This window comes from Vipera berus, assembly GCF_964194415.1.
Source record: "Vipera berus genome assembly, chromosome: 4".
Classification (NCBI taxonomy): Eukaryota; Metazoa; Chordata; class Lepidosauria; order Squamata; family Viperidae; genus Vipera; species Vipera berus.
The window spans coordinates 92,824,740-92,852,263 of NC_138206.1; the positions used below are offsets into that span (position 1 = coordinate 92,824,740).

The 27,524-nt window shown below is 36.7% G+C and overlaps 1 protein-coding gene across 7 annotated transcripts in view; it reads right to left on the reverse strand.

The window, feature by feature from the left end:
• ATP11A (ATPase phospholipid transporting 11A) overlaps window positions 1-27,524 on the reverse strand; it is a 129,683-nt gene that overhangs the window by 15,990 nt on the left and 86,169 nt on the right. For all 7 annotated transcript variants that reach the window (XM_081326603.1, XM_081326598.1, XM_081326597.1 and 4 more), the window contains exons 11-25: window positions 26,622-26,772; window positions 24,835-25,032; window positions 22,828-23,001; window positions 21,087-21,250; window positions 19,897-19,968; window positions 19,516-19,589; window positions 18,564-18,667; window positions 17,645-17,826; window positions 16,832-17,083; window positions 14,436-14,610; window positions 13,564-13,666; window positions 13,191-13,336; window positions 9,086-9,145; window positions 7,723-7,850; window positions 6,417-6,552 (exon numbers count right to left, since the gene is read on the reverse strand). In XM_081326603.1, the coding sequence (XP_081182729.1) occupies window positions 6,417-6,552; window positions 7,723-7,850; window positions 9,086-9,145; window positions 13,191-13,336; window positions 13,564-13,666; window positions 14,436-14,610; window positions 16,832-17,083; window positions 17,645-17,826; window positions 18,564-18,667; window positions 19,516-19,589; window positions 19,897-19,968; window positions 21,087-21,250; window positions 22,828-23,001; window positions 24,835-25,032; window positions 26,622-26,772 (2,119 nt within the window). The remainder of the gene's footprint in view (window positions 1-6,416; window positions 6,553-7,722; window positions 7,851-9,085; window positions 9,146-13,190; window positions 13,337-13,563; window positions 13,667-14,435; window positions 14,611-16,831; window positions 17,084-17,644; window positions 17,827-18,563; window positions 18,668-19,515; window positions 19,590-19,896; window positions 19,969-21,086; window positions 21,251-22,827; window positions 23,002-24,834; window positions 25,033-26,621; window positions 26,773-27,524) is intronic.

Sequence of the window (27,524 nt, forward strand, 5' to 3'; positions counted from 1 at the left end):
TGGGAAAAAGGAACTTAGGACCTTTTATGTTTATTGCTCTCTTCCGTGACACAAGCCAGATGCTCCTACCCTAACCCCCCCTTTTGTTCCCCCAGTTCAAAAGGCTTCTCTTTTCCTTTGAAATGCCTAATACAGGCTCAATACAAATTCATTCCCTCCTCCTCGGGAGATGGCAGAATCCATGGAATAATGTTTTAAACATACATTTATGAATATGATATAAATGGATTCTGACACCGTGGGTATATTTGGACTCCCTGGAGACAAGGTTCTTCCATGGTTCTGATGGAGTTATATTGCCCCAAATAGACCTGGTGCACAATCTAGGAGTCTCTTGGATTTGCTTGAAGAGCAGGTGGCCACCCTGGCTAGAAGGGCCTTTGCACATCTTTGGGTGGTGCACCAATTGAGCTCATACCTGGACCAGAAGGCTCTACTCACAGTAAATCTCACCCTTGTAACCTTCAGGTTGAACTACTATAACATGCTTCTACATGCGTTGCCCTTGAAGACCATTCAGAAACTCCAACTGGTACAGAATGGTGCCGCACAGGAAGTAAATAGTGCCAGGTATATGGCAGATGTAACACCACTCCTGCATGAGCTACACTGGTTACCAGTCTGTTTCTGGTGCAATTCAAAGTGCTGGTGATTACCTATAAAGCCTTACATGGCTTGGAATATAAAGGTAACACAAATGGCAACTGCATTTGCAGTATATAACCACACTGCCCAATTATACAAGGTTAAAATATGCAGAAAGGATGTTGAAAGAATAGCTAATTATAACTAAAGTAGCATATTATTAATTGGATTTCAATAAATAAGAACAGAATTTAGATATGCTCTATGCATTTATCTGAAAAAGTTCTTTCTGTGCATAGAGGAGAAAGAAAAGCAAGCACTTGTGTGAGTTCCAAGAGAGACAAGAGCCATGTCTGGAAATTATTTATATGTTATTTATCTTTTCTAGAGCAAACCTAAGTGTCTAGGACAGCGAGAAATAATAAGTGAGCACAAAACACAAAGCCCAAAGTATCTCTGCTATGACAAAAAAGTGCCAGAACAATAGACTTCTAGTTTTAGATTTAAAATGAGAAGGGGAAAAAATGAAAAATAACAAAAGCAGGTAGAAAGGAAAACTGAATTCACACCATGTCAATAATAAGAATGCAATAGAAGATGGAAAATAACAGAATTCTAAAGATGAAGAATTTTCAGTCCTCAAAAACCTTGTTACAAATTTAAAAGTATTTATATTTTACAAAATATAGCATTATTATAATTATAGCTCACAGTCCTATGCTTAATGTCTGTTCTGTACCAGCCTACTACCGGCCCTGCAGAAAAGGCAGGGACAACCCCTTTTACAAGAAGGCAAGAGGCTGGAACTAAGCCTGCCAAATTTATGGACACAAAAGCAAACAGAGCAAAACAAAACACGAACCATGAAACAGGAGCTATTCAAACGGTTGCCTTCAGCAAACCAGCCCTCCCACGCATTCCCCTTTTATACAGTTCAGGGTGTGGCTTCTCTCTGCCTCCTTCCGAGGTGCCCCATTGCCTTCCTCTGTTTACTCCTGATTGACTGCCTCCTGCATCGGGCATCCTTGAACAGGGCCAGCTGTGGGTCATCTTCATCCACGCTGTCAGGCTCACACAGCTGGGTCTGCGTCGTAACCAGGTGGGAGGGGCCTGGCTGAGGGCTCTGTGGAGCCTCAATACTATCCTCAGCAAGCTCTCCATCACCCCCCTCCTCCTCCTCTGAATCGTCCGACCCAACTGCCGAACCCACAGGCTGACCCTGAATCACAACAATGTCAAGCAGTCACCTCTTCATCAGAGAGATAGTCTAATAGAGTGGAAGAAAGGAAAAAGTAGCCTCAACTATCACTGGTTGGAGCCCTGCCCACTCTTGTCATGGAAATTCCAACAATTATCCTGAAATCAAGGAGTTATGAACAGGAACAAAATATCAACATTTCTGTTTTTTGGACTTGGCTTGTGTGGAACAGCAGAAAAAGGAAAGAAGGCATCTATACAACACAGTCCAACAAAATGGATATCCACGCAACTTTATTAAAAAGTCCCTGACCGCTCAACCCAATACAGCACAACCAACACAAACCCTAAAAAGAATTACACTGCCATACATCAAGAATATCTCAGAAACTTACCAACAGTCTACTATAACCACATGGAATCAGTGTAGCACACAAGGCAACTAAAACCTTTCAAAACATCCTAAGCAGATCAAAAGATCCAACAATCCTAGAAGAAAAAACAGGAATCATCTACAACATACAATGTAAGGACTGCAAAAACCACTATGTAGGACAAACAGGCAGGAGACTGGCAGAACGCATCCACGAACACCAATTAGCAGTCACAAGACATGATGAAAATTCTTTAATTTCACAACATATAGAAGGATTTAACCATAGTTTCAATTGGGAAAATATGACCATCCTAGACCAAGCCAAGTCCAAAAATGCCAGGGAATTTCTAGAAACCTGGCACTCTAACGATCAGCCATCAATAGACACATAGACATTAACAACATCTATAGACTATGCAAAAGAGACTATCACCCAGCCCAAAAAGGAACAAAAAGACCCAAGCACATCTCCACCAGCAATCAGCACCTAGATCAGCATAGATTAACTCCAAGGTTAACATTAGATCAGCAATCAAGTAAACAATACCCCAATCAAGAAACTGCCAAAGAAGCCAACAGCAAATAGCCCAATCAAAGGATCTCAAGACCACCCCCACCAACACTGACAGGCAAACCATTAGAATTTAAACTGAGAGCAAACTGCACTCCTTACTGGCACTGACGGATGTTACCTAGTTTGGGTAATGAAATGCTTGCAACAAAACAAGCAAGCTCAGAAAGCACCAAGGACCCTAAATGTCTTTGGAGATTCTCAGTTATCCAGGTCACAGTTGTCCCAAAGATGCTTTCCAAAAGGCAATTGGATTTTCTTTGTTTTTTTCCTTGAAGACATTTTGTTTTTCATCCAAGAAGCTTTTTCAGAAGCAAAGTCTTCATGATAAACAACAAAGAAAGTCCAGTTGCTTTTTGCAAAGCATCTCTGGGACAGTTATGACTCTAGTTGAACCAGGATGACTTTGTCACAATGACTGATACTTTAATCACCAGTTGGTTGGATGGACTTCTGCAATGCAATTTTCATGTTGCTTTTGGAGATGACCCAGAAGTTTTGGCTGGTACAAAATGCAGCAGTTACACTGTTGGCAGGTCAACACTATCAATATATACCAGCAGCATAAAACCTGGCTTCTGGACCAAATTCAAAGTGCTGGTCTTTATATCCTAAAAACCTTACACCAGCATATTTATTCAACAAATTCCTTGTAGAATCAAATCTAACTGCCTGATTCATCATTGTAAGGGGTCCTGCTGGGAGCCCCCCAATTCTGTTGATAGGACATGGGCCTGTCAACAGAATTTCTCAGTAATACCCTGTACCTTATGCAACTACCCCGTAACCCCACCAGTTTTATGCAGTACCCACCCTGGCTTTTCACAAGCAGGTACAATCTTATTCCATTATGTCTTGGTCCAATGCCAATGATGTTTCATTAGTTTTATTATTATTTTTTGTTCTATGGTCCAGCACCCAGAGAACTATGAGAGTGGGTGGCTTGGAAATAGATAGATAGATAAGATAGATAAGATAGATAGATAGATAGATAGATAGATAGATAGATAGATAGATAGATAGATAGATAGACAGACAGACAGACACAGACAGACAGACAGACAGACAGACAGACAGACAGATAATAAGCAAGCAAATCTGTCTCGTGAGAAGTTGTATCATGAGAATTCTGATACAACTGCAACTTCATATAGCTATGGTGATAAGAGCACAGCAAACTATATACACAAAGAGAAGCATACTTAATTGTGGTTGAGCCTGTCCAGTGTATAGAATGGAGATATCTATCTATTAAATAAATTTATATGGTTACCCATCTAACCAGTGAAACTCTGTCAATGAACAAAGACTGTGGAAGTGATCTGAATTTTTTTACTTCATCTCACAGGGATCCAACTACCTTTGAAATAAAAAAAAATACACAGCCAACATATAAAGTCATATTTTCCTAGAAGTAGTTAGCAAGTCTAAAAACAAACATTTAGAAAATGCTGAACTTAATTAGAAAGCCTGCTTATGGTAAAGCAGATTTGTATTTTTGTTCCACAGATGAGACTGTCTGTGAAGATTCTTTTTCTCCAGGAACTATCTATAACTCCTGAAAATGTGGAATGGTAGAGAATAGCCTTGGAGGTTCTTGCAGCAAGTATGATATAATAGATCACAGTCTTTGGAACAGAAGCCCGGATAAAGCATGGTTTAAATGTAGAGCTTCAAAAGTTGCCTAGATGGTTTAACTTTGTGAATTACTTTAATTCATCTGCATAAATGATTTACACTATTACTTTGTTTCTTGTGGCTTTACCAATCACTTATTTTTCCCCAAACTACCTATCTTATTTTGTGTGTGTGTGTGTGTGTGTGTGTGTGTGTGTGTGTGTGTGTGTGTGTGAACAGTAACTATCCTAATGTAATTAAATTATACGAACATGAAAGAAAGTAAACAAATAGAAGTAATTTTTTTTAAAAAAATCCCATACAATTCTTGGTTTTTAAAAAGTAAATTAAGTTTTTTATTATTTTGGCACAGCTTATAAGAGGCAAAAAAGAAAAAAATGTGATTTTTTTTCTAGGAATATCTGAATTGCAATAGAGAAAAACACACATCGTGACAAAACCACAGCAGTCTTACCATGTGAGTGTTGACTGTCATTAGCTGAAGACAGAAAGAGAAGAAAGGAAGAAGAAAATAAAAAAGCAAGACACAAATAAAACAAACTGCAAAATGTTAATGTGCAAATAAAAGCAGAAGGACTTTAAAATATGTTTTAAATTATGTACAGTACTTAACAAAAACTACAAATAGAATTTTATTTAAATGGATATACTTTGTTCTTTTCAAATAATTATGGTACTTAACTATATGATATCTATTTTTAAAGTGGAAGATGTAATATATCACATATTGTAAACAGCTTAACTAAAGTTGTATAATTCACTGAGTAAATGTTTCAAGTGACTGGTACCTCAATTAACTCCTATAATTTATCTGATTTTTTTTTTAAAAAATATTAATAGCCCTTAAAAAAAATTAGCCATGAACTAAGCTCTCTATTGAGATACTTTTAAAAACATAAATCAACACCTTTCACTTTCCCAGAGACATATTAGTTTTAAAGGATTGAAAAGATGAAGATGTTAACATATACTGATAATCTAGGATTCCTGGCTTTCTGTGTATATGTTAATGAAGAGAATTCACTCTTTTCTTCAAGGGACAAAACTAGAAAGTGATGGCTTTTTGTTGGTTCCACACTTAAAATCCAGTCTAGGATTTGATAGAATTCTGGGTAATTTTCTTTACAAATACAATCAACTGAGGGAGCCTTATTTCAATCGTCATCATCACCATCCTCCCCACCACCATCACCACCATCATCATCATCATCAGTTCTGTCTAAAGCCACCTACCTTTTTTTTTATTTGGCAGTGGCCTTATGGAGTTAAACCGGGAAGTACAAAGCCTATTGTTCTGAGAATGGAACGTTCTAGGGAATTTTGGAATATTGTCTTTCTCCTTTGGAACATGCCAATCTGGCCATAATGGAAATACTGTGAATTGTAAACGTTTCATGATGTTCTGGATAAATAGGTCTGATCTGAGTATGCTTAGAGCTGAACTTCTGAAGAAGAATGTCAGGGATATATCAGAGTAAGATAATCTACAGGAAATATAGTCCCAAGGCTTTAAGGATAAATTGCAGTCTGAATTCAATGTAAAGAGTTCAAAGGTTAACACCCAGACCAGCCTCCCATTTTAAAAATTGCTTATTATAATAACTAGAGCAGAACTGGGAAACTTAGAATTACATTTAATGAAATAGAAAACACATAAACATATTTAGCTTCTTGGAATTTTTTCAGAGTACTTCAATCAATCTGTAGACATTGTGCAGAAGACGTGGAAGTGGAAGAACACTTGCCTTAGCATACAGACAGTTCAGTTTCAATTCTGCAATTTCTCTAAATATGGCTAAAAAAAATCCTGCCTGAATCCTTAGAGCAAACATGTCAAACTCACGATGTCACGTGACGCCACGCAATGTATCGGGACGGTTTTGCCATTGCCGGCAATGGGGTGGGCATGACTTCCACATGATGCGACTGACCCGTAGGCCGGCAGTTTGACACCCCTGCCTTAGAGAATACATGCCAGCATAGATATACCCAAAGAAAAACCAATTCAATTATTTCCTCTAAAACAGCATCTGAAAGTTAGATACAAACCTGCCCATTGCTGGTCATTGTTGAACTGTCAAACAAGAAATAGGCACCAAAGAAAAAGACGACAGCATCAAAAACTCCCAAGAATGTCCAGTAAATGAATACACGCCATCGTAGGTGAGCATTCTTGGCAACATCCCTGAATAATAACATAAGATACTTATTTTTTTTACATTTGAAATAAAAATAAATAAATGCTGTAATGTTTCTATGAACTTTACATAGACCAAAGTTTTTTAAACTTGCTAGCTTTAAGATGTATGATTTCATCTCCCAGAAATTCCTCAGCCAGCATGCATTCCTATGCTGATGTTTCAGTCTACATATATCTTCTCACTGAGCCTTAAACCAGAATTTCCACTAGAAGTGTTTCACTTCAACTTTTATAATTCCCTTCTAGGGAGAATTAAGGGAACTGAAGATCACTTTAACTGCAGGGCACCAAGATGAGCAAGGCTGTTCTAAATTCTTTCATATAGGAAGACTCAGATATATCCAATACATGATTTACTTTATTTTAAGACAGCCAATTCAGTTGAGATACCAGCCTGGAGAGCGTGAGTTCAAGTACTGCCTTAGGAACAAAGCTAATTGGGTGAACTTGTGACCAACTCATAGCCCTAGGAAGCAATAATAAACCACTTTCAAAATCTTGCCAAGAAAACTTCAGGGACTAGTCTGCAGGAGTCAAAATTACTCAAAAGCATGCACACAAGTAATAAAAAACAACACTAGAGGTCCCCAGAACACTGCTTCATTTCAAAGAGCTCTCTCTCTCTCTCTCTCTCTCTCTCTCTCTCTCTCTCTCTCTCTCTCTCTCTCTCTCTCTCTCTCTCTCTCTCTCTCTCTTCCCCCCCTCTCTCTCTGAAATAGCTACAGATTAAATACAACATGCATACTTGGATATTTGTTCCCAAGTGATTTTTCTAAATATTAATTACCATATATTACTGAAATTATTTATTCATCAGTGATTCTATTGATAAATCCTATATCACTGAGTTTAGCTGAGAAACTGTGATAATGCTTAAAGTACAACTATGTTTTGTGTTTAAGCAATTTTGAACCCACTTGTTTTTCAATTATAAACAATAATTATTACTGGTACGTGGGCTGTAATTTTTAGCTGATTAATAAATCCTAAACAGAGTTCCTGTGTTGTTTTCCTGCTGGGAATATTTAACATATGCACACAATAAATTTCACTAACGTAACATCTCTTGTTCCAACACTCATTGCTTGCCTACCCTTCAGAAACAGAATATGAATTAACTGATCTCATCTGCCTGTTCAAACAATAAGCATTTACCTGTATAGTATAGGGTTTCTCTTGAGTGTCTCAGAACTCACATGTTGTTCCATTAGACTATATAACAAAATAGGAAGTGAAGTAAAGCTGATATTATACAGAGTAAGATACGCAGTATCATATAAAGGCTGCAGACAAAAAAAACAGATTAATTTTTTTAGTAAAATAGTGTCATAAAAAGAATTATAAGGGGAAATAAAAGAAACTGGAAATCACCAATTAACTGATATTATATTACTACTAGCTAATGAATGTTATAACTACTATTAATCACTGTAACCATACTCTTCAATTCAGCTAACTCTAATTCTTATGCTAGTCCTGATTAGATTAAAAATTGAGTTGAATTGGCTATGGATGAACAAATAATAAATAAGTATGAAAACAGCAAAATCCAATTAATAATAAGCATTCCCATTTCAATAGAAATCACTAAAGAATATATTTCTTATCCATTAAAAATATGACCATAAGATGATTAGCTTTGGCTATTTCAAGCATAAAGTTGGTTTTGTATTTCATGCAGCAATCACTACCTGAATAACAAAAACTTTCTAAGTCATTATGGATTATTGCTTTATATCTCACATAAAATAGAAGAGTAACAACAAAAAAAGTTTGTGACAACAGGGGACAAAAATAAGCATGAGTGGTCTTGTAGTATTGCTGACAAATCTACTTGTATCTTACAAAAGTAAGAAATGCTGAAGATTTGTTACCTTTCAGTTGTACATGAGCTTAAGAATCTGTAACCTTCACGGCAAATTTGCATACTTTAAGTAGTGAAGATTATACTACTTACATTGTAAGGAATCAAGAAATAAAATACATAGGCAAAAGAGTAGATTAGAAATGTGTTCACACATTAAATCACTGGGCCATGGCATGCCAGCAACCAGTCCACACAAACAAGCAAAGCCCCATCTGCAGGATACAGGCAGCACACAAAACCACGCCCTCTCCAGTCTGTGAAAAAACCTTTCTCCATGTAACCAGTCCCTGGTGCCCAAAAGGTTGGGAACCTCTGCATTAAATTCAAGAAATAGCCACCAATTTATGAGATTCAAACATTCCTTTCTAGTTTTTCAGCAGAAAAAAATAAAAAAATTGATTGTTATGCCTATGCAAATATGGAACCTTTCCAAGCTCACATTCAAATATAATTTCATTGTGTCCATTGATGTCCCTCCACTGCTACCCAGAATTAATGCAAGCTGAATTATCTAAAAAGCCCCAACTGGGGGAAAAAACTAACATTTTTCATTCAACTCTGTATTGAAGAAGAAAAACTAATTGAAATAAATAAAATACTATAAAAACAAAATTTATGTTGGTTCATAAAATGAAGATGTTCTTAAGATACCTGTTGTGAAAATCCACAGAAGAACTGGTATAAAAACTGAGGAAAAATGAAGCAGACATTCTGGAAGACAAGAGCAATAGATATTACACAAATGATCACAAACGAAGTGGTAGCAATACAATCAAATATTAAGTTCAAACAACTATAAATGTTAAGTTTTTAATAAGACATTACATTAATATCATTTAAAACACATTTTTAGTAATATATGGGTGTTCAATTCAGTTTATTGATGTTTTAGGCCAGTACAAGCAGAATGCAATATTTTCTCAGAATTCTCATACACTGGATAGAATGCATATCTGTAAGAAACAAGACATGACAAATGAAAATATAAAGATGCACTTGTTGCTCCAGACTGTCAGCTGAATGTCATTTAGACATTTAGATGGTAGGTGGATATGTATATATGTTGTTGTTGTTGTTGTTGTTAGTTGCGAAGTCGTTTCCGACCCATCGCGACCCTATGGACAATGTTCCTCCAGGCCTTCCTGTCCTCTACCATCTTCTGGAGTCCATTTAAGCTCACACCTACTGCTTCAGTGACTCCATCCAGCCACCTCATTCTCTGTCGTCCCCTTCTTCTATTGCCCTCAATCTTTCCCAGCATTAGGCTCTTCTCCAGTGAGTCCTTCCTTCTCATTAGGTGGCCAAAGTATTTGAGTTTTAGCTTCAGGATCTGGCCTTCTAAAGAGCAGTCAGGGTTGATCTCCTCTAGGACTGACCGGTTTGATCGCCTTGCAGTCCAAGGGACTCGCAGGAGTCTTCTCCAGCACCATAGTTCAAAGGCTTCAATTCTTTGGCGCTCAGCCTTTCTTATGGTCCAGCTTTCACTGCCATACATTGCAACTGGGAAGACCATCGCCTTGACTATACGCACTTTTGTTGACAGTATATATGTACATAGTTTCTAATGAATATTTTCACAGTGCAAGCTCAGTGTATGTCTAAATAATGAAGCAATGCCATCATAAAGCAGTGCCATCTGTTCAGAATCTTAATTTATTTTGCACTTTTTTCTTGTACTTGAGATGCTGTCTGTGTTTTTCCATTCTCTTATTTTATCTCCTGAACAAAACTGTTTTGCATGCAACTAAAGAGGAAGTTATTATTTTTTTCTCTTTTACTACTACAATCATGTTAGCAGCACCAAAGCCTTCTGGGTTGAGAGGATTAACTGGTGACACCACCATTGCTCAGGGCGACACTCAGTTGGGGGCTCCTTTCATATCCTTATTAAGCTGCCCACTTGTTATATCCATCTCTCTACTCATGGTTGCTCCCTTTCAAACTGCTGGGTTGGCAGGAGCTGGAGTGAGTGATGGGAACTCAACCTGTCCCATGGCAGTAACTGGGTCTCGAACGCGAGGCTGCCGATCATCAGCCCAGTGTCCTAACCAGGTGAACCAGCACGCTGCCTTTTTTCTCTTTTAAAAATGGAGTGTAAAACTGATCTATCTGTGAAACTGATCTATCTCTCCAAACAGAAGGGGATGATTCCCTAGTCACATGCCTCATGCTACAGAGTAGCAGGTGGTACTATAGAACAGGGGTCCTCAACCTTGGCAACTTTAAGACTTGTAGACTTCAACTCCCAGAATTCCTCAGCCAGCTTTGGTGGGAGTTGAAGTCCACAAGTCTTAAAGTTGCCAAGTTGAGGATCCCTGTTCTATAGAATGCATTCCATTTTTATCAGCTTCTTTGACTTTTTCGACTTTTCCTACTTGACAGTTAAGCGGTACTGGCTGTGGGATATCTTTATATTTTTTATATGTTGGAATTATTGGGTGGACATCAGGTAAAAGTATCCCACTGGAAGATAGGCAATGACAACATATAAAAGCTATACCAGGGCAGGAAGAAAGTGTCACTGTGAGAAAACCAATGGGAAAAGAAGTTTGAGGCTTCCAACATTTCACCTAATGGGTTAAGTCCTGACATTACAATATTAATTTTTGTTTCCAAAGTCTGTACATTACAATGAACGTCTGGGAACAAGGGAAAGAGAATGGTGGTTTGCAGAATAATGCAGGCTTAGAACATCTTCGCAGTCGTTTTTTAAATTACCTGAGCAATTGACTCATCCCTACCTAATCAGGCAAGAAAGGTATGCTACAGACCCTGTCTGTTAAAGAATCTCAGCTGGCAGGATCCAGGAATAGTGTCTTCTTCTCTGCTCTATCCCTCTCTGGAGGTGAGGCAGTCCCGACTCTCCTAGCCTTTCAAAGGAGTTTGAAGACCGGGCTCTGCCATCTCACATGCGGCTCACTGGATTTGGTTGGTGCCTTGATGCTGCTTGCCCTGACTCTTAACTTCTAACTATTTATCCTTGTTTTTATCGAGGTTCTTTTATTGATATAATGTATTTTTATATAGTTTTTAGGCTTTTAACTGTACATGCCCAGAGTCACTCTGAGGGTGAGATGGACAGTACTTAAATTTGACAAATAAATTTTAAAAATATTCTTTCTTTCTCAAGAAAATGGGCAAAGGTCTCTTCACTACATCAAAAGTCAGTTTGCAAGAGGATCAAAAATTCAAATACAGGGGTGCTAAAGTATACGTGGCCAGGAGCCAAATCTAGGACATCGCCCCCTTTACATTTTAATATGTAAAACAGTATCTAATTAATAAGACTTGATGGGAAAGTAGTTTTTTCAGGTTCTGAATGGCTACAAAGGGCCTGATATTATCAATCTGCCTTTGAAAAGAAAGACAAAAGTATCAATCCTTTATCCAAGGTAAAGGCTAGGAAAGGAAAGATTAGGAGAACCCAAACAATTGGGTATGTTTGGGAGGGGGGAAGGAAGATAAATGATATACAAACAAAGACATAGTCTGCATCTAATAAGCTACTTATATGCTTAACTTTGTCAGGAGAAGGAGGATAACATAGAACCGAATATACTTCTGTCAATCAATTGCTACACTAGACCATATTGATCAGAAGAGCTATTTACAGATCAATCATGGGAATACATATTGCTACTTCAGCCACGCTAGTTCAAATGGCTATTAAAACTGTTATTCAATTCAAAGTGGAACCTTATCATTTTCTGTGAGATGAGAGGACATATAAATTTGATAAATAATTAAATACACAAACAAACAAACTTAAAAGTGATAGCTTGTGGAAAATAAGGGCTTGTCTTTGAGTCACCTTATTTGTCCATCAATTACTGTCTCCAGGATAAAGTCATTTCAGAGGCATTGCATTTGAGCAATGTATTAATGTATGAATCCATATATCAAAGACTGGGTAGGAATAAAATATAATTTGGTCCAAGAAATGCCATGGATCCTGAAGCCTTTGTGGAATATGTTAATCTAAAATACCTGAAGTTGGCATTTTAAAGTACAGGTTTACAAAAGTATGAATTTTGAAAATATATAAAAATGTATAATGTATAAAAATACCAATTAAAGGTACTGTTAATATGATCTAGGGCTAAGCAACCAGTCTGGACATAAAAATATTTGTCTTCTATTCAGCTTGGTCGACTAAAATAGGAACCTAATAAATCTTGCAGCCATCAAACAGCTTGCTTCTTTATTTATTATATTCATGAATGTTCCAGTAGTAAGTGATTTTAGAACTGCAGGATTTTTGTTTTTCTATCCATACAATTGTTATGCCAGCAAATCGATGAAGACATTGAGGTATACCTCTTACTACCAAAGATGGGATCAAAAGAACTGCAAGGTAATAAGCCAATAGACTTCCTTGAACTTGGGGCACAAACTTTTGCATTTTCAAAAACTCTTTACCAACATCAGATAAACAGTAGTAAAAAATAAGCTTATTTGATATGAGTGCAGAAAAGAGCTGTTGTGGCTTGGATCCAAAATCATATTACATGAGTAGAAAATCCTTCCATTAATATGGAGAGAGAGGCTACTAATACTCCAGAGAGCATCAGAATGCCAGGAAACCTTCCCAATAATTTGGAGATGTGTACTACTGCTAGTTTAAGTAGATCAGTGCCAGTGTGCACAAGCAGAAGTGACTTCCATTGACTTCTGAGACCACTGTACATAGTTGAAAAGGTACTCTATTATTGAGTGCTTCAAACATTTTTAAAAGGAAAAGAAAATACTGTCTTACCTTATAAAAGAAGTATTGCACCAGTTCAGATATCCTGACATAATAAAAATGCCCATGAATCAGTAACATTTTTTTCAAATGTTTAAATTTGGGTATTGCATAGTCACTGTTTCTTGCAGCTTGACGGCCTTCTTTTCCAATAATGCCTAAGGGGAAAGAAGGGTGAGAACTGGTGAGGCAAAGTATATGCGAGGCTGTGAAATCAAGTTGTAAAATTCATACCAGAATTTCCCTGGGGTTTACATTTTATTACAATTTTGATACTGTTAAGAAGGACATATCCAGCGCAATTTGTCTTATGACTCAATATCATTATTTTTAGGAAAAGGATATGACGATGCTTACTTATTTCAGATGGAGCCTGTCTACTTACCTATGCCAACATGTGCTTCTAATATCATACTGACATCATTTGCTCCATCACCAATCGCTAATGTGATGGGGTGCTCTTTTGACCATTTAATTAATTTTACAATCTGAAAAGGGAAAAGTATAATACATTACTATTTCTATATATTGTAGTTATGTGCAATAGTTTACTTGCTAGGGATTATTACTTTTTCTTGCAAATTGTCTACAAGGGTAGATAGAGAACGCATTCTGGGGTCTTACTTTCTCAAAAAAACTTAATACGCCCCTTCATTTATTATTTACAGGGAGTAAATAATAAGTAGTTATCTGCATAGATTATCCAAGTGAATATTTCCAGATAGCTTTCCTCATTCAAGAAAACACAACAGAGCCAAATTTACCCATTTCTCATAGCACTGGAAGTAGGTAGTATATATTAAAGAACTGCCCAAGTGTAACAAGTCTTTTACTCAAAAATATATTTAGCGGTTTTCTCTCTTGCACATTTTAAACTTTTTTTCCAGTTTTATTCCTGATATCAATTTAAACAGAATCCAGCCAACTTTTCTGAATTATTTACTAAAATAATTTAATAAATAAAAACAACATTTTCCCCAAAAAATAACATTTTTCCTTTGTTAAAATTAATTTGTTTTGGGGATATGTTAAATCTTGAAATTTGCTTGAAATATACAAAAATGAGTGTCACAGCAGGATGCATCTTGACTAAGTGCTTTCCTGTAGAAATCTTCCTTTGGTTTCTATTCTCTTTGTGTTTTGTTTTTTCATCCATTTGCAGTTACTGGAAGCAGAGTGTTCAACATTTTATAATTACCACAATGTATTATGTGACAATTTCAATACTGACAGAACTAGAAAGATGGAAATACATACCTGTGCTTTTTGCAAAGGAGCCATGCGACAGCATAAAACTGCACTGCAGTTTCTACAAATTTCAAGGAAGATTTCTCGGTAGTTACCAGAGCTGCCATCTTCCCGTGGTTTCATTATTAATGATAATGCTGCTCCATCAATAATTAAACCATAATCTTGCATTTCAGCTGAAAGCCTTTGAGTGACAAAAGTATAGAAATTAATGCTGATTTGCAATTTAACTAAGCAATAGCAGCCATGCCAAAAGATATCCTGAAATAAAGCAAATTTAGAGTTCCAGGTCTTGTTTCCTTTTTAAATAAATCCACAGCAGATTTGTTTTCCCTCTATGGATTATAGAAAAGAGTACATTTTCCCCCCACTAGACTGTCATTCCATTAGTCTCTTGGTCTACCTCAGATATCATATATATCAAGGAATAAAAAAATGGGCTATTTTTACATTTTAAAGATGCTATCAGACGACATCAACACTATCAGAAAACATCAGTTTCCATGTACAGCTTCTCTTTTACATTGTCGTTCTAGAGGACAGATGCTGCAATGGAGAAGACACATTTCTAGGTACAACTAAGCCCACAAACTGTTTCTGATCATGCAGGATGGGCAGAAACTATAGGTGATAGAGATGTCTCAGATAGGTGAACCTTGTAGCATCTAACGTTTTATAGGTAATTACCAGAACTCTGAATGCAACTGGAAGTCTGCTAGTAACCACCGCAGCACCCCAAGCAGGGGTGTCACATAGGCATGCCACCATATTTTTATTGTTTTATTTTATTTATATAAAATTATATAGTGACTCTTGGTGGTATACAATAAGTAAAAAAAAATCATAAATAATAATTATATTATTAAAACACTCAAAACTATAGAAAAGTAATTGGTGAATGGATATTTATAATAACAGAGCTACCTAACCCATTCACCATTCCCTGGGGTCCCCAGGCCTGATGGCACAGCCAGGACGTGAGGGACCTTCAGAAAGCAAAGAATGGAGCCAAGCAGAGGGGAGGATAGTTTACAATGTCAATACCACAACTGAGAAGTCCCATTGCTTAGGGCCCACCAAATGTAGCCTTCTAAATGACAGAATTCACAGCATGCTCTCTCTACTATATTTGGTGGGACAGAGAGAAGTAATTGGGGAGAGGCAGTCCCTCAAATGATCCAGCCCCATGCCATATAGGGCTTTAAAGGTCAAAATCAGCACCTTGAACTGGATTCAGAAACAAACTGGTAGCCAATGCAGTTCATGGAGCAGAAGTGTAACATATTCTACAAGGAACACATATAACACACTGCTGCATTTTGCATAAAGTGAAGCTTCTGGATTCTCTTCAAGGGCAGTCCAGTGTAGAGTGCATTACTCTAACTGATCCAACTGGTGGCTGACCAGAGCATGAGTGAGCCTGAGTTTGAGCTAGGAACAGGCACAATTAGTGTACAATACAAAATTGTGCAAGGGCCCTCTTAGCCCTGCCACTACCTCCAATTCCCATGTGGTTTTCAAGGACAAAACCACTAGAACTCACTGCAAGAGTCCAAATGCAAGGCTTTCAAAGCATAATAGGCTGAAGGCCTTCCTGGTCCAGAGATGAGTAGCATGGAAAAGGGAGCACAAATATACTGTAAAATGAATGCCTTCCCCCCCCCAAAGAATTCCATACATACTGATAAAGAACTACCTGCTGAAGAATACAGCTATTTGCATTCTGAATACCAAAACAGATTTTCAAAGCTGTCCTTCCTCTTATTCCTGAAAGCTTCAACTCTGAGCATGTATTTTAGCAATAGCAATTGGACTTATATACTGCCCTATAAAGGTAAAGGTAAAGGTTCCCCCGCACATGCATGCTAGTCGTTTCCGACTCTAGGGGCCGGTGCTCATCTCCGTTTCATAGCCAAAGAGCCAGCGTTTGTCCGAGGACGTCTCCGTGGTCATGTGGCCGGCATGACTATACGCCAAAGGTGCACGGAACGCTGTTACCTTCCCACCGGAGTGGTCCCTATTTTTCTACTTGCATTTTTACGTGCTTTCGAACTGCTAGGTGGGCAGAAGCTAGGACGAGTAACAGGCGCTCACTCTGTTACGCGGCACTCGGGATTCGACCCGCCAAACTGCCGACCTTCTGATCGACAAGCTCAGCGTCCTAACCCACTGAGCCACCGCGTCCCTTATACTGCCCTATACAGCAGTATATATACTGCACTCTCTGGGCAGTTTACAATGTCAGCATATTGCCCCCAACAATCTGAGTTCTCATTTTGCTGATCTCAGAAAAATGGAAGGCTGAGTCAACTATGAACCCCATCAGGATTGAACTCCAGTGTGCGGGCAGAGTTTGCCTGCAATACTGCACTCTAACCACCGCTCCATCAGTATTTTCAACTTACCCTGAGTAGATGTCCCTTGTTAAGCTGCCACTGTGCTTTAGGACAGTTTTGCTCAATTCAAATAATACATCATGCAAATTCTGCTCCTCTATTTTCTTTGTAGTTAACTCAAGTATCTGAGTATTTCTTCTGAATAGCTTGCAGGCATAGCAGGCTGCTGCAGCAGTCTCCATTTTGTCTCCTGTCAGAACCCATACTTTAATGCCAGCTTTCTGCAGAGCTTCAATTGTATCAGCAGCTTTTTCCTGTAATCTAGGAAGCAACAACAGTAAATAATAAAATTTGGAATTAAGAATAGAGTGAACCTATTACATTACATTTTATTACATTTCTATATAAGGGAAGCCCTCAATTTAAATCCCTTTTAACAATATGTATTCTATCATGTTATTAACAAATTGCTCAATTATTTGACTTTGATACAGGAGTTAAATTTCATCTACAAACAATGACTGGGTTTTTCAACTGTTTTACATTTGCTACTAAAGGGATCATTTTTCTAAGCTGGGTGAGATTCTAAAGCTTCATTCAATCAATTCGGATTACTGTAACTTAGCTCATTATGTTAAAAATGAAAAAGCTTCAATTTCCCAAATAATCCCTTTAACCCTGTCTCAATAAATCAGGAACCTTTAGTTAAGTAGAATGTCCCATATTGTACAAACTGGGAGACTATGCTTAACCAATCTAACTATAAGGGTCAGAATCTTTTCATCACATAGGTACTTAGACCAAGAAAAAAAATTAACTACCACAACTGAATTTAAGATCAAGAACAATATATTTGACATATATGGAAAGAAGAACACCAACCGGTCTTCAACCGCTGTAGCCCCAAGCAAGATAAGCCCATGTTCTATCTGTTCATATGCCTCTGCCAGTTTTTTTTCACGATCCTGAAGGGCTAATTTTGCCTCTTGAAGCTGTTTTTTCACAATCTCATACTCTTCGTATGTGAATTTTTTATATGCAATGCATAATGTTCGCAAACCCTCCTAAAACAATTGTTATAGAAGCACAGAAAATATTTATTGGAAAAGTTGCATACTTTACTAATGAGCTCTACACAGAAGTCTAAGGCTCAAAGTATTGTGGTTTGGCTTACATATAATGCTAAACCACAAACATACCACATATAAGTGTAGCATCAGGAAGATGAAGCCTTTGAGGGCTTTTATGGCTGACATCCTCCAAAACAATACCTGAGGATCCCACAAAGTAAAATAAGATTAAAAATGGTGACAATCATATGATACTGCTAAGCTTGTAAGCCGCCCTGAGTCTTCGGAGAAGGGCGGGATATAAATGGAATTAAAATAAATAAATAAATAAATAAATAAATAAATAAATACCCTCACATCTTAGGAAAGAACACTCAAATGATGCATAATTACATCACTTCTTATGTGAGATCTTTGTGTTAGATCATTCAACTCTTTGGTTCTATACATAGGTAGATGTAGGGAGCAGGAAAAGACCAAGAGAATGTATGGCAAAACTTGCTTCATGATATTGTGAACTGAATATCACAACTTACTCTATATATGTCTGTTAGACAGAAGGATAAAAATGCAAATAGAGAGGTGGGATTTGCATCATGGTATTACCATATGATATTAATGGAATCTTGATTTGCTGTGGACATCAATGTGTTCCATTTGGGATACACTGCATTTCTTTCTGTCAGATAGACACACAATATAAATTATACTTAATAGAATTTGGATCTTACCACAGCATTTCGCTCAACTCTTGACCTGATCTGTTCTATTTTTCCTTCTGTAACTCTAGGAAATATAGAAGAATCTGCTCCTTTGCAAAACAGAAAGATTTCCCCTGAAAATATAGAAACAAAATGAGAAAAGTTTGTTAAATACACAGTAACATATCTGGGAAGAGTAAGTGAAGTGAACTTGATGAAAATAGGCAAGAACTATTACCTAGGCCAGGGGTAGGCAACCTTGGCTCTTTTATGACTCATGGACTTCAACTCCCAGAATTCCTGAGCCAGCTGTGCCTCAGAAAAACTCAGCTATGCTGGCTCAGGAATTCTGGGAGTTGAAGTCCATGAGTCATAAAAGAGCCAAGGTTGCCTACCCCTGACCTAGGCAAAAGGGGCTGACAACATTTTTTAAAATCCTGAGGGAGAAGATAGCATTCAGAAATAGCTCAGGCAGATATCCCTGATTCATAAGAGTATAAAAAGGGGCAGAGGGGGGAGGTACAGCAGAACCAGACAGGCAAGATTCTATATTTCTAACCAATCTCAATAAAGATAGTTCTAGCTTTCCCATGGAGTTGATTTTCTGGTCTGGTATTTTGGGTTTGACTTTCTTCCCCTGGTCTAAACAGATTTCTGAAATATTAATAGACATTCTTTAACATAGTTATAGTATATTAAAATAAGGAAGACACAAGTTAGGCACATGCATTGGCTCAGAATGCTGCATTCTAAACTCTCTCCTTGCTTCAGAATCTTGTGATCTATAGTAGTGCTTTCCTAAGTAGATCTTTCTCTTGCCATCTTTCCCCCAACAAATATGATCCTGTTCTTATCTGAAAATTATCTTTCTGACATACAGGCAGAGTTCCACATTTTTTAAAGCTTGTTTAATAGCATCCTACTGGGCTGGAAAGAATAAAAAAGTCCTTCAATGTGAAACTGTAAAGTTTCTTTTGATTACCTTTTGCTGATTTTACAATCACACTCATCCGTCTTCTTACTGAATCAAAACTAAGAACTTCTAATAGTTCAAATCTGAAAGAAACAAAATAACATTTTGCAATCAATTACATTTGCATGTTTACATTCTTAGTTTTAGAAGAATAGGGACACCATGGTCTTATATTTCTTATGATGGAAAAATAATGTCCCATTTAAATCCCATATTCTGACTCAAAATTCACTTACAAGGTTCTAAGTCTTTCCAAAATAGCTTAAAGAATCAATTAAGCAGTATATTTTTTACAAGTAATTTTTATAATGACATTAAGTGTGTTTTAAATAACTATATACAGGAAGTATTCCATTGATTACCCTTGTTTCGTATTAAAAAATAACTTACCTTTCAATGTCATTTTCTCGATTTAGAATTTCCATAAAATTGTCTTTCAATCGTAAATATGTATAACCAAGTCTAAAAATTCAATTATAGACATAACAGGAATTAAAATAATTATATTTCATGTTTACAATGGAGTTTGATGTATGTTAAAAATACCTTTTTAATATAATTTTCAGGTCAGAAAAATGCGATTCACTCAGGTTGGTTAAGGATTCCTTTATCCTTTTTTCTATTTCAAGGATTAAAGAATAGCTAATTTACTTAAACTGTGGATGCCTATCTGTAATCAAATCAAGTTTTTTATTTTGCTTTTACCAAGACATTACATGCATTCAGATGCCAGAATTAGTGACAACTGTAGAGTATTATTTAGGCAGGAGGTGCATGGAAGTTATCACTTTTAGTTTGCTCCTCCTTACCAGTGAAAGTAGCTGAACAAAGCCAAATAACTTCATCTCTAGTTCCTTAGCATTATATGCGTTGGTTTGTGTTTTTTCCTAACAAGTCCAAAGAATGCAAAGGTTCCAAGTGTACCTAGTTGCTCATACTGGTTGAAGAAGCAAGTAGAAATACCTAAATGGTGTATGCTGTATGCCAACTACCTTCAGAATTTTTACTTTCATCACATTTCGACATTGCATTTCTGATTCTCAATTATATTCTTGTCCATATTTATAGTAAACAACCCAAATGTAACTCCATGGTAAACACTTATGAGATAACAACATTCCATTTTCTATCTTTCCCCTATTTGATCTACATGTGGGGAGTGAACGATTATTTTAAAAAGATGGGAGTGCAGATATTCCCACATATAGACTAGCTTAGCCACTTTCATGTTCACTTTCAAGTAGGTCTTAAGAGAAGTTTTTTGCCATTTAGATTGTTGTGCTTTAGACTATAATAAAGGTTTTTATTTTTGATAACCTCTAAGCCAGACATTTTCACAAATTACAACAATGGGCTTTAAAACAGAAGAAACATTTATTTTTCAGCAGAAATTAAGATAAACCTAGAGCTGTTTTACAGTATTTATGTCCAAAGTAACGTCTCATATCCACTAGGCCTACTTTTGTTTTCTTAATATCTGTATTTTTCTCAGTGAATCACAGATCTATTTTCACAGATAACATGGAATAGACATTTGGTCTTACACCGTTTTTGAGACAATTATACTAATTTGTACATACCTCTGAATGCCTTCAACTAAAGCAACTTCGTCAGGGGATGATGAAATATACACAGAAGATTTTCCTGAAAGCTGAGCTTTCTTTACTCCATCCACCGTATCATCTTCTTTCACTTGAACTGTATGACAAAGGCATAGAGCTCGGAAAAAGAGCTCTTCTCGGTCCTAATAAATTAAAAATTAAATAAATTAAATTTATAAATTAAAATGGTTGGAGAAAAGATTTAGGGTTTAGGAATTTAATTTGAATTAGTGAATAAGATACTCAGACAACATGTTTTTGTTGAATGATTACTATTGAATTCTATTTAAAAAATCAATAAAACTTTATAAAAAAATTAAAAGGGAAGAACAACTATAAAAAGTACTAGTATGTACTTACTTATAGGAAAGATATTGTACATTTAAATGTATTAGACTGATGAGCTCAAAGTGGATACATTATTAGCATTGATCCTAATTTAAGGAAGTTAATGGAAGGAAATTTTTATTTTTCTCTCCCTCCTTCCATCAACACCTCTGATTCCTAAAGTTTGTCCATAAGAGCATACAGATCTTATAAACAAAGTGCAATAGAAAACATGATAAGAGGCTGCAAAGAGGAAGGGAAGGGAAGACTTTCCACTGTTAGTAAGCGTATCTATTTTAAGAAAAAAACTCTACAAATAAATAAAGCACTTCAATGTATTTAAAGAAATAATATTCTTGATCTGTTCATTAAAAAGTGTTTAGCCGTTGTATTTCTGGGTTCAGCTACAGGGGTCTTAGCTGTAGAAATCCCATGTGATCACTATTTTTTTTCTTATTATAGTTTATATAGCCATTCCCTTGATCGCTTAGGGCCATTGATAGACCAATGACAGAGTCTGTGAAGTTGAACTGGTAATAAAATATTTTGGGATCAATATGCAACTTGCACTCAGGACATTTTATCACTTTATTAAGTCATGCTAGTGAGATTATCTGAAGTGTTATAAGCTCTGAGAGAAAAGAGAGAGAGAGAGAGAGACGAAAAAACAGAGGTGATGTGATTTGGTGAAAACTTCTCTAAGAAAGGAGCCAATTCACATGTGCATTACAAAAATCAATATATCAATGTAAGCCTTTCACAATGATAAGTGCAATCATTATGTCCACCTCACAAAGCCATTTTAGAACAATTACGTTTACCTTTCCACCAATAAATGATTACTGTAGCTATCATTAAATAAAATTAAAAAGGTATACATTTAAATTTAAATACAATTGAAAATTGTGTTTATGCCACCCCCAAGCTCTTGCTATCCTTATTAAATCCTCTAGATCCATCCTTCTATCCTGCCTTATCAAACTAGACAGGCATCAAGATTGCAACCCCTGGACTGAGTTGCAGCACACTTTTTACATTGCTCCAATTTAATTTAAACTCAAGTGATATCATCTTCATTTATTAGTTTGATGTCCAGAGAATTCTTAATTATTCTTTGCAAAGATTTTAAATAGTGGTATTGATATCACTTTCAAATTAGAAACATCTTAGAAAATGCATCTAACATTTTTAAAGCACAATACCTATCAGACAAAAAGCTACTTCAACCAAATGATTCAAATGACATGTTTTCAATAATGGTCAAGGCAGTAAGCTAGATAGGAAAGCGACAGCACATTGTTGCCCGCAAAATTACATAGATGTGTCCAGAAAATCAGAAATCAAGTTTAATTTTTCAATCAGCATTAACAAAACAAAGCACAACTGTTCATACTTTCCCACTTCCTCCTGGGGATGAATCAATCATATCAATTCCAGCACAATCATGGAGGATTTGGCCATTACAGATGACATGGGGTATATATACATGTCCCTCAATGCAGCACTCTATGAATTCCATATTGTTTTCAGTTAATGTCCCTGTTTTATCTGTGAAAACATATTCAACCTGAAAAGAGAAAGATAGCTTAACCAAGGATTAACATAGCAAGGACAGATTTTAATAATTATGTGTGAATTTTGAAATTATGTCATTTGGTCTTTAGAAAATTTGCAATATTTTCTTTTCAAGGAGTCATTTTGCTATAATGCAAATGAATGCAATACAGAGGAGAAAGTTGTTTTATTATTTTTTAAAACAATATTTTATTACTCTAGTTCAAAAATTTATCTTTATGAATTTCCAATGGTAAGCCTGTTTACAGTACAAAGAGCGCTAAGTGATTTGGATTGTGACACAGGAAATCTTTGACTTACAACCATTCATTTAGTGATTATTCAAAATTACAATGGTGCTGTAAAAGTGAATTATGATGGGCTTTTCATACTTCTGATCATTGTAGTATCTCCACAGTCAAGTAATCGGAATTGGGGCACTTGGCAAGTGGCATGTATGCGCTGTCCCGGGGTCATGTGATCAGCTTTTGTAACCTTCCCAGCCAGCTTCTGATAAGTGTAGTCAATGGTGCAAGCCAGATTCACTTAACAACCGCATGATTCAACTAATAACTGCAATAATTTGTTTAACAACTGTGGCAAAAAGGTCGCAAAATGTGGCAAAACTCACTTAACAACTGTCTTGCCTTTGAATGGAAATTTTGGGCTCAATTGTGGTTGTAAGTCGACGACTACCTTTATATAAGCAGAAAATGTCTATGGAGATTCTCAGTCCTGCAGGTCATGGTTGTCCCAAAGGTGCTTGTTCAAAAGGCAGCTGGACTTTGTTTTTCCTTGAAGACATTTCACTTTTCACTCAAGAAGCTTCTAAAGCTTCTTGAATGAGAAGCAAAACATCTTCAAGGAAAAACAAAGAAAGTCCAGTTGCCTTTTGAAAAAGTACCTTTGGGACTATCAACAGAACACTGCATGACTTTTGCACTATTATTTAAATAATAATCTAAACCAGACATGTCAAACACAAGGCCCAGGGGCCGGATCCGGCCCGCGAAGTGGTTTCATGTGGCCCGCGAAGCCATCCTGGAAACAGTGAGGGAACGGCCCCCACTGCCTTGGCCCTGGCCCAGAGACCCTCCTTCTGCCAGAGACCCTCAGATCTGTCCCACTCCTGCCCAAGCCCCCATAGGCACCCTTGATGCAAACGATGTAGAGCTGGCCATGCCCACCCAGTAGGCCATACACACTCTAGCCACGCCCACCCAGTAGGCCACACCCACCCTGGCCATACCCACCGGGCCCCCTGAGGGCAACCACAATGCTGATGTGGCCGTCAATGAAATTGAGTTTGACACCCCTGATCTAAACTGTCCAAGATGTGAACTTTCAATACTGATACTGATAGTATTTTTTTCTGATAATACATCATATGGCAATCAATCAGATCTAGTTTGAACATAACAAATAAATAAAATAGAGAACTATGATCTCCAGGAATTTTCACCACTGGGCGTTCTTACTGTAGTTATTGAGAGACATGATTCAAAGTCATATACTTTCTGACCCTTTGCCAAACTGCATTTAGTATTGTGAGTTGAAAAAAGATGCATCTTGTATTTAGGCAAAGCTTCTTCCTTCTCCTAGTGCAGGACATTTGAAACTACTGCATAGGTTTCTTTTCTTTTTTTTACCAAATATCTAACGTCAACTGTGATTTATAAGAAATTCTGATCAGCAAGATAGTCTGTATACCCTATAAATCAGGCAAATAGTTATGCATTATAATAATAAAAATAATTCCAGGAAAATTGAAATATTAATCTGTCCAGCTGTCTTCACATCAAAGACATCTATTATATTTTTATAGTTGCTTCTGCGTGACAGTTACCTGCCCTAACTCTTCATTAAGATCAGAGGTATTCACGAGTGGTCCTTCACCTATTTCTTCATCAAACATTTCTTCATCCCAAGTGAGAAAATAAGAACCAAGAAATTTCTGCATTTCTACGGTGACATACATAGATACAGGAATGATGTAGTTGAAAAGGACCATGAAAGAAAGAAAATCTGTAAACGCTGTGATAAACTGTCAAAAGAAGACAAAAATAAAACCATATTAATATAAGCTAGTTTATGCTAGTCCACAGTATTATTCATATTAACTTGAGAGAAGCTGCTACAGTTGGATTTATTTCTTTGAAAACGTATATAATTATACTCTTAGACATCTTATTATTGCTTTTTTGTAAGAGAAAATATATTTTTATTTCTATGACTAATATGTAAGAGCATAGTCAAAACTACTGAGGCCAAGATTTGGATTAATGGGCTACCTCAGTAAACGTATTGGTCTACAATAGCTGACGTAGCATTCTTTACATCTTTTTCCTCCTCTCAGTTTGCCATGTTTAATATTCCCTATTATGTAAGTTAGAAAACATCCTGATTTCCAATTTATGTTTTTGAGTTGCTTATTGAAGTGCCAACCCTTGATTCATTTGTGTGATTTGTTGATCAGGTTGGAATACATGAACTACAGTAGGTCCATGTTATTTTTAAGTAACATCATCCCCATTCAGCAAGAGAAATCCACAAGTTTGTTCCCAATAGTATCTTTTGTCCTATCCAGGTTTATGTATATGTAAAAACCATATTTTAATTCTTGTACAAGTATTTCATTCCTTACTTTGATTCTATTTGTGAAAGAGCTTCTAAAAATCAGAACCTCACTTCATTTCAAGTTGTGCCAATTGTTGTGCTAGTTGTACAACATCATCTTATGTAATGGTACAGTGAGAATGACCTTGAAACAAGAGGAAGAAGTACAAAACTAGGCAACAGTCAGATAAAAGGCAGCTGAGACCACAGAAGGAATGGGGGCATGGCAAACACCTTACAAGGGACCTCCCTAACTTCTTATACAGTAAACGTTCAGGCTTGCAAGATTCTGTTAAAGTAATCTTATAATAAATACAGAGCTCATACTTCAGGGGTGCTTCATCCCTGGACTGCTTCACAGAGCTGACACCTTTGCTAGAATAAAACTGAATATAACTAGACAAAATGTTTTTTTAAAAAAATTCTTCTGTTGTGTTTGTGGAATTGTAGAGGCAGGAATCTATAGTATTGTTTGCCATATGAAGGAACTTTTTATATTCAAACATTGGGCTAATTTCTTAGTGACCTACCTTTACATATTCCATGATACTGATACTTTTGCATCCTGAAATGATAAATATCAGAAGTTCCTATGGTCTTTCTGATAATCCTAAAGCTTAAGGGTCTTATGTTCTTCATAGAAGGCACCAGGAAAAGTGGAGGGAGAATGCCAGAAGGCTGCCATTTTTAGGGCTGCCCACTGACCAGTTGAAGACACCACTAGCTGTCTCGGAGTAGGGGAATGTGATATTTGTGGAAGGCTACACAAATATGGAAAAATTCTTCCAACAGCTAACATCAATGTTTCCCAACCTTGACAACTTTAAGATGTTTGGATTTCAACTCCTAGAGTTCCTCAGCCAGCATTTTTAAAGTTCCCAACATTGGGAAACATTGGTTTACAGGATAAAGCCAATAGCTGTGCTGAAAGCACTCTACTTTTTCAAGATAGGCAAGGGCAGAAACCAAAGGTAAGTACATTATTATATCTCAGTATGAATGAAATAGTCTACATACCACATTTCTTTTCCTTTCAGATTCTGTTTTTTTATTATACCAAGGTTCATCACGATATTGCTCAAGCTGCCAAACGTATTTCAGGATGGTATTTATTAGTGATTTACTAATTAGAATACAAAGGTATACAATAAGAAAAGCATTCATTGATCTGAAACAAATGAAAGAAAATATTATTATAATTAATGAAACATAGTCATTTTAAAACATAACTATTCGTGTTATATTTTCAATTAATCTAAGTCTTTTCTGTATATACATCTGCCAGAGAAGTCAGAATTAAAGAGTAATCTGAAAGTCAGATTAATGAATAATCTATTACTATACATTGTCAACTACTTTATATCATTTTAACTGAATTGTTCAACAAAATAGAGTCTAATTTGGTATGAGACGAAAGAGAATACAGTGTGTCTACAGTACTGATGTAGGCTAAAAGGGCATTTCCAAATACGCTGCTCACATTTATGTTTCATAATTCATCAAAGGGCTGTCTTATTCTATTTTCATATAGAGGAAAAGCAATACAAAGTAACTAATTACTGTAAACAGCTACTGTATGCTAAACCTGAAACATGATTTGATGTTTTCCAAGATAAGTCAGTCACTAAATACACACACACACAAACATACATACCGTATTTTCCGGCGTATAAGACGACTGGGCGTATAAGATGACCCCCCAACTTTTGAGATGATTTTCAAGATTTTTCGTCTTATACGCCGGAAAATCAGCGAGCCCGGGAAGACACGCCCTCCCCTCTCACTGTGGAGGAAGCAGGGCAGGCTGGCGTCTGGCGGGAGCCGGCAGGGCAGTCCTGCGTACGCGTGTGCTCCCCGGCTCCTAAGGAGTCCTCAGGGATGCTGCCTCAAGAGGGAAGAGCGTCGGGCAGGAGCCGGCAG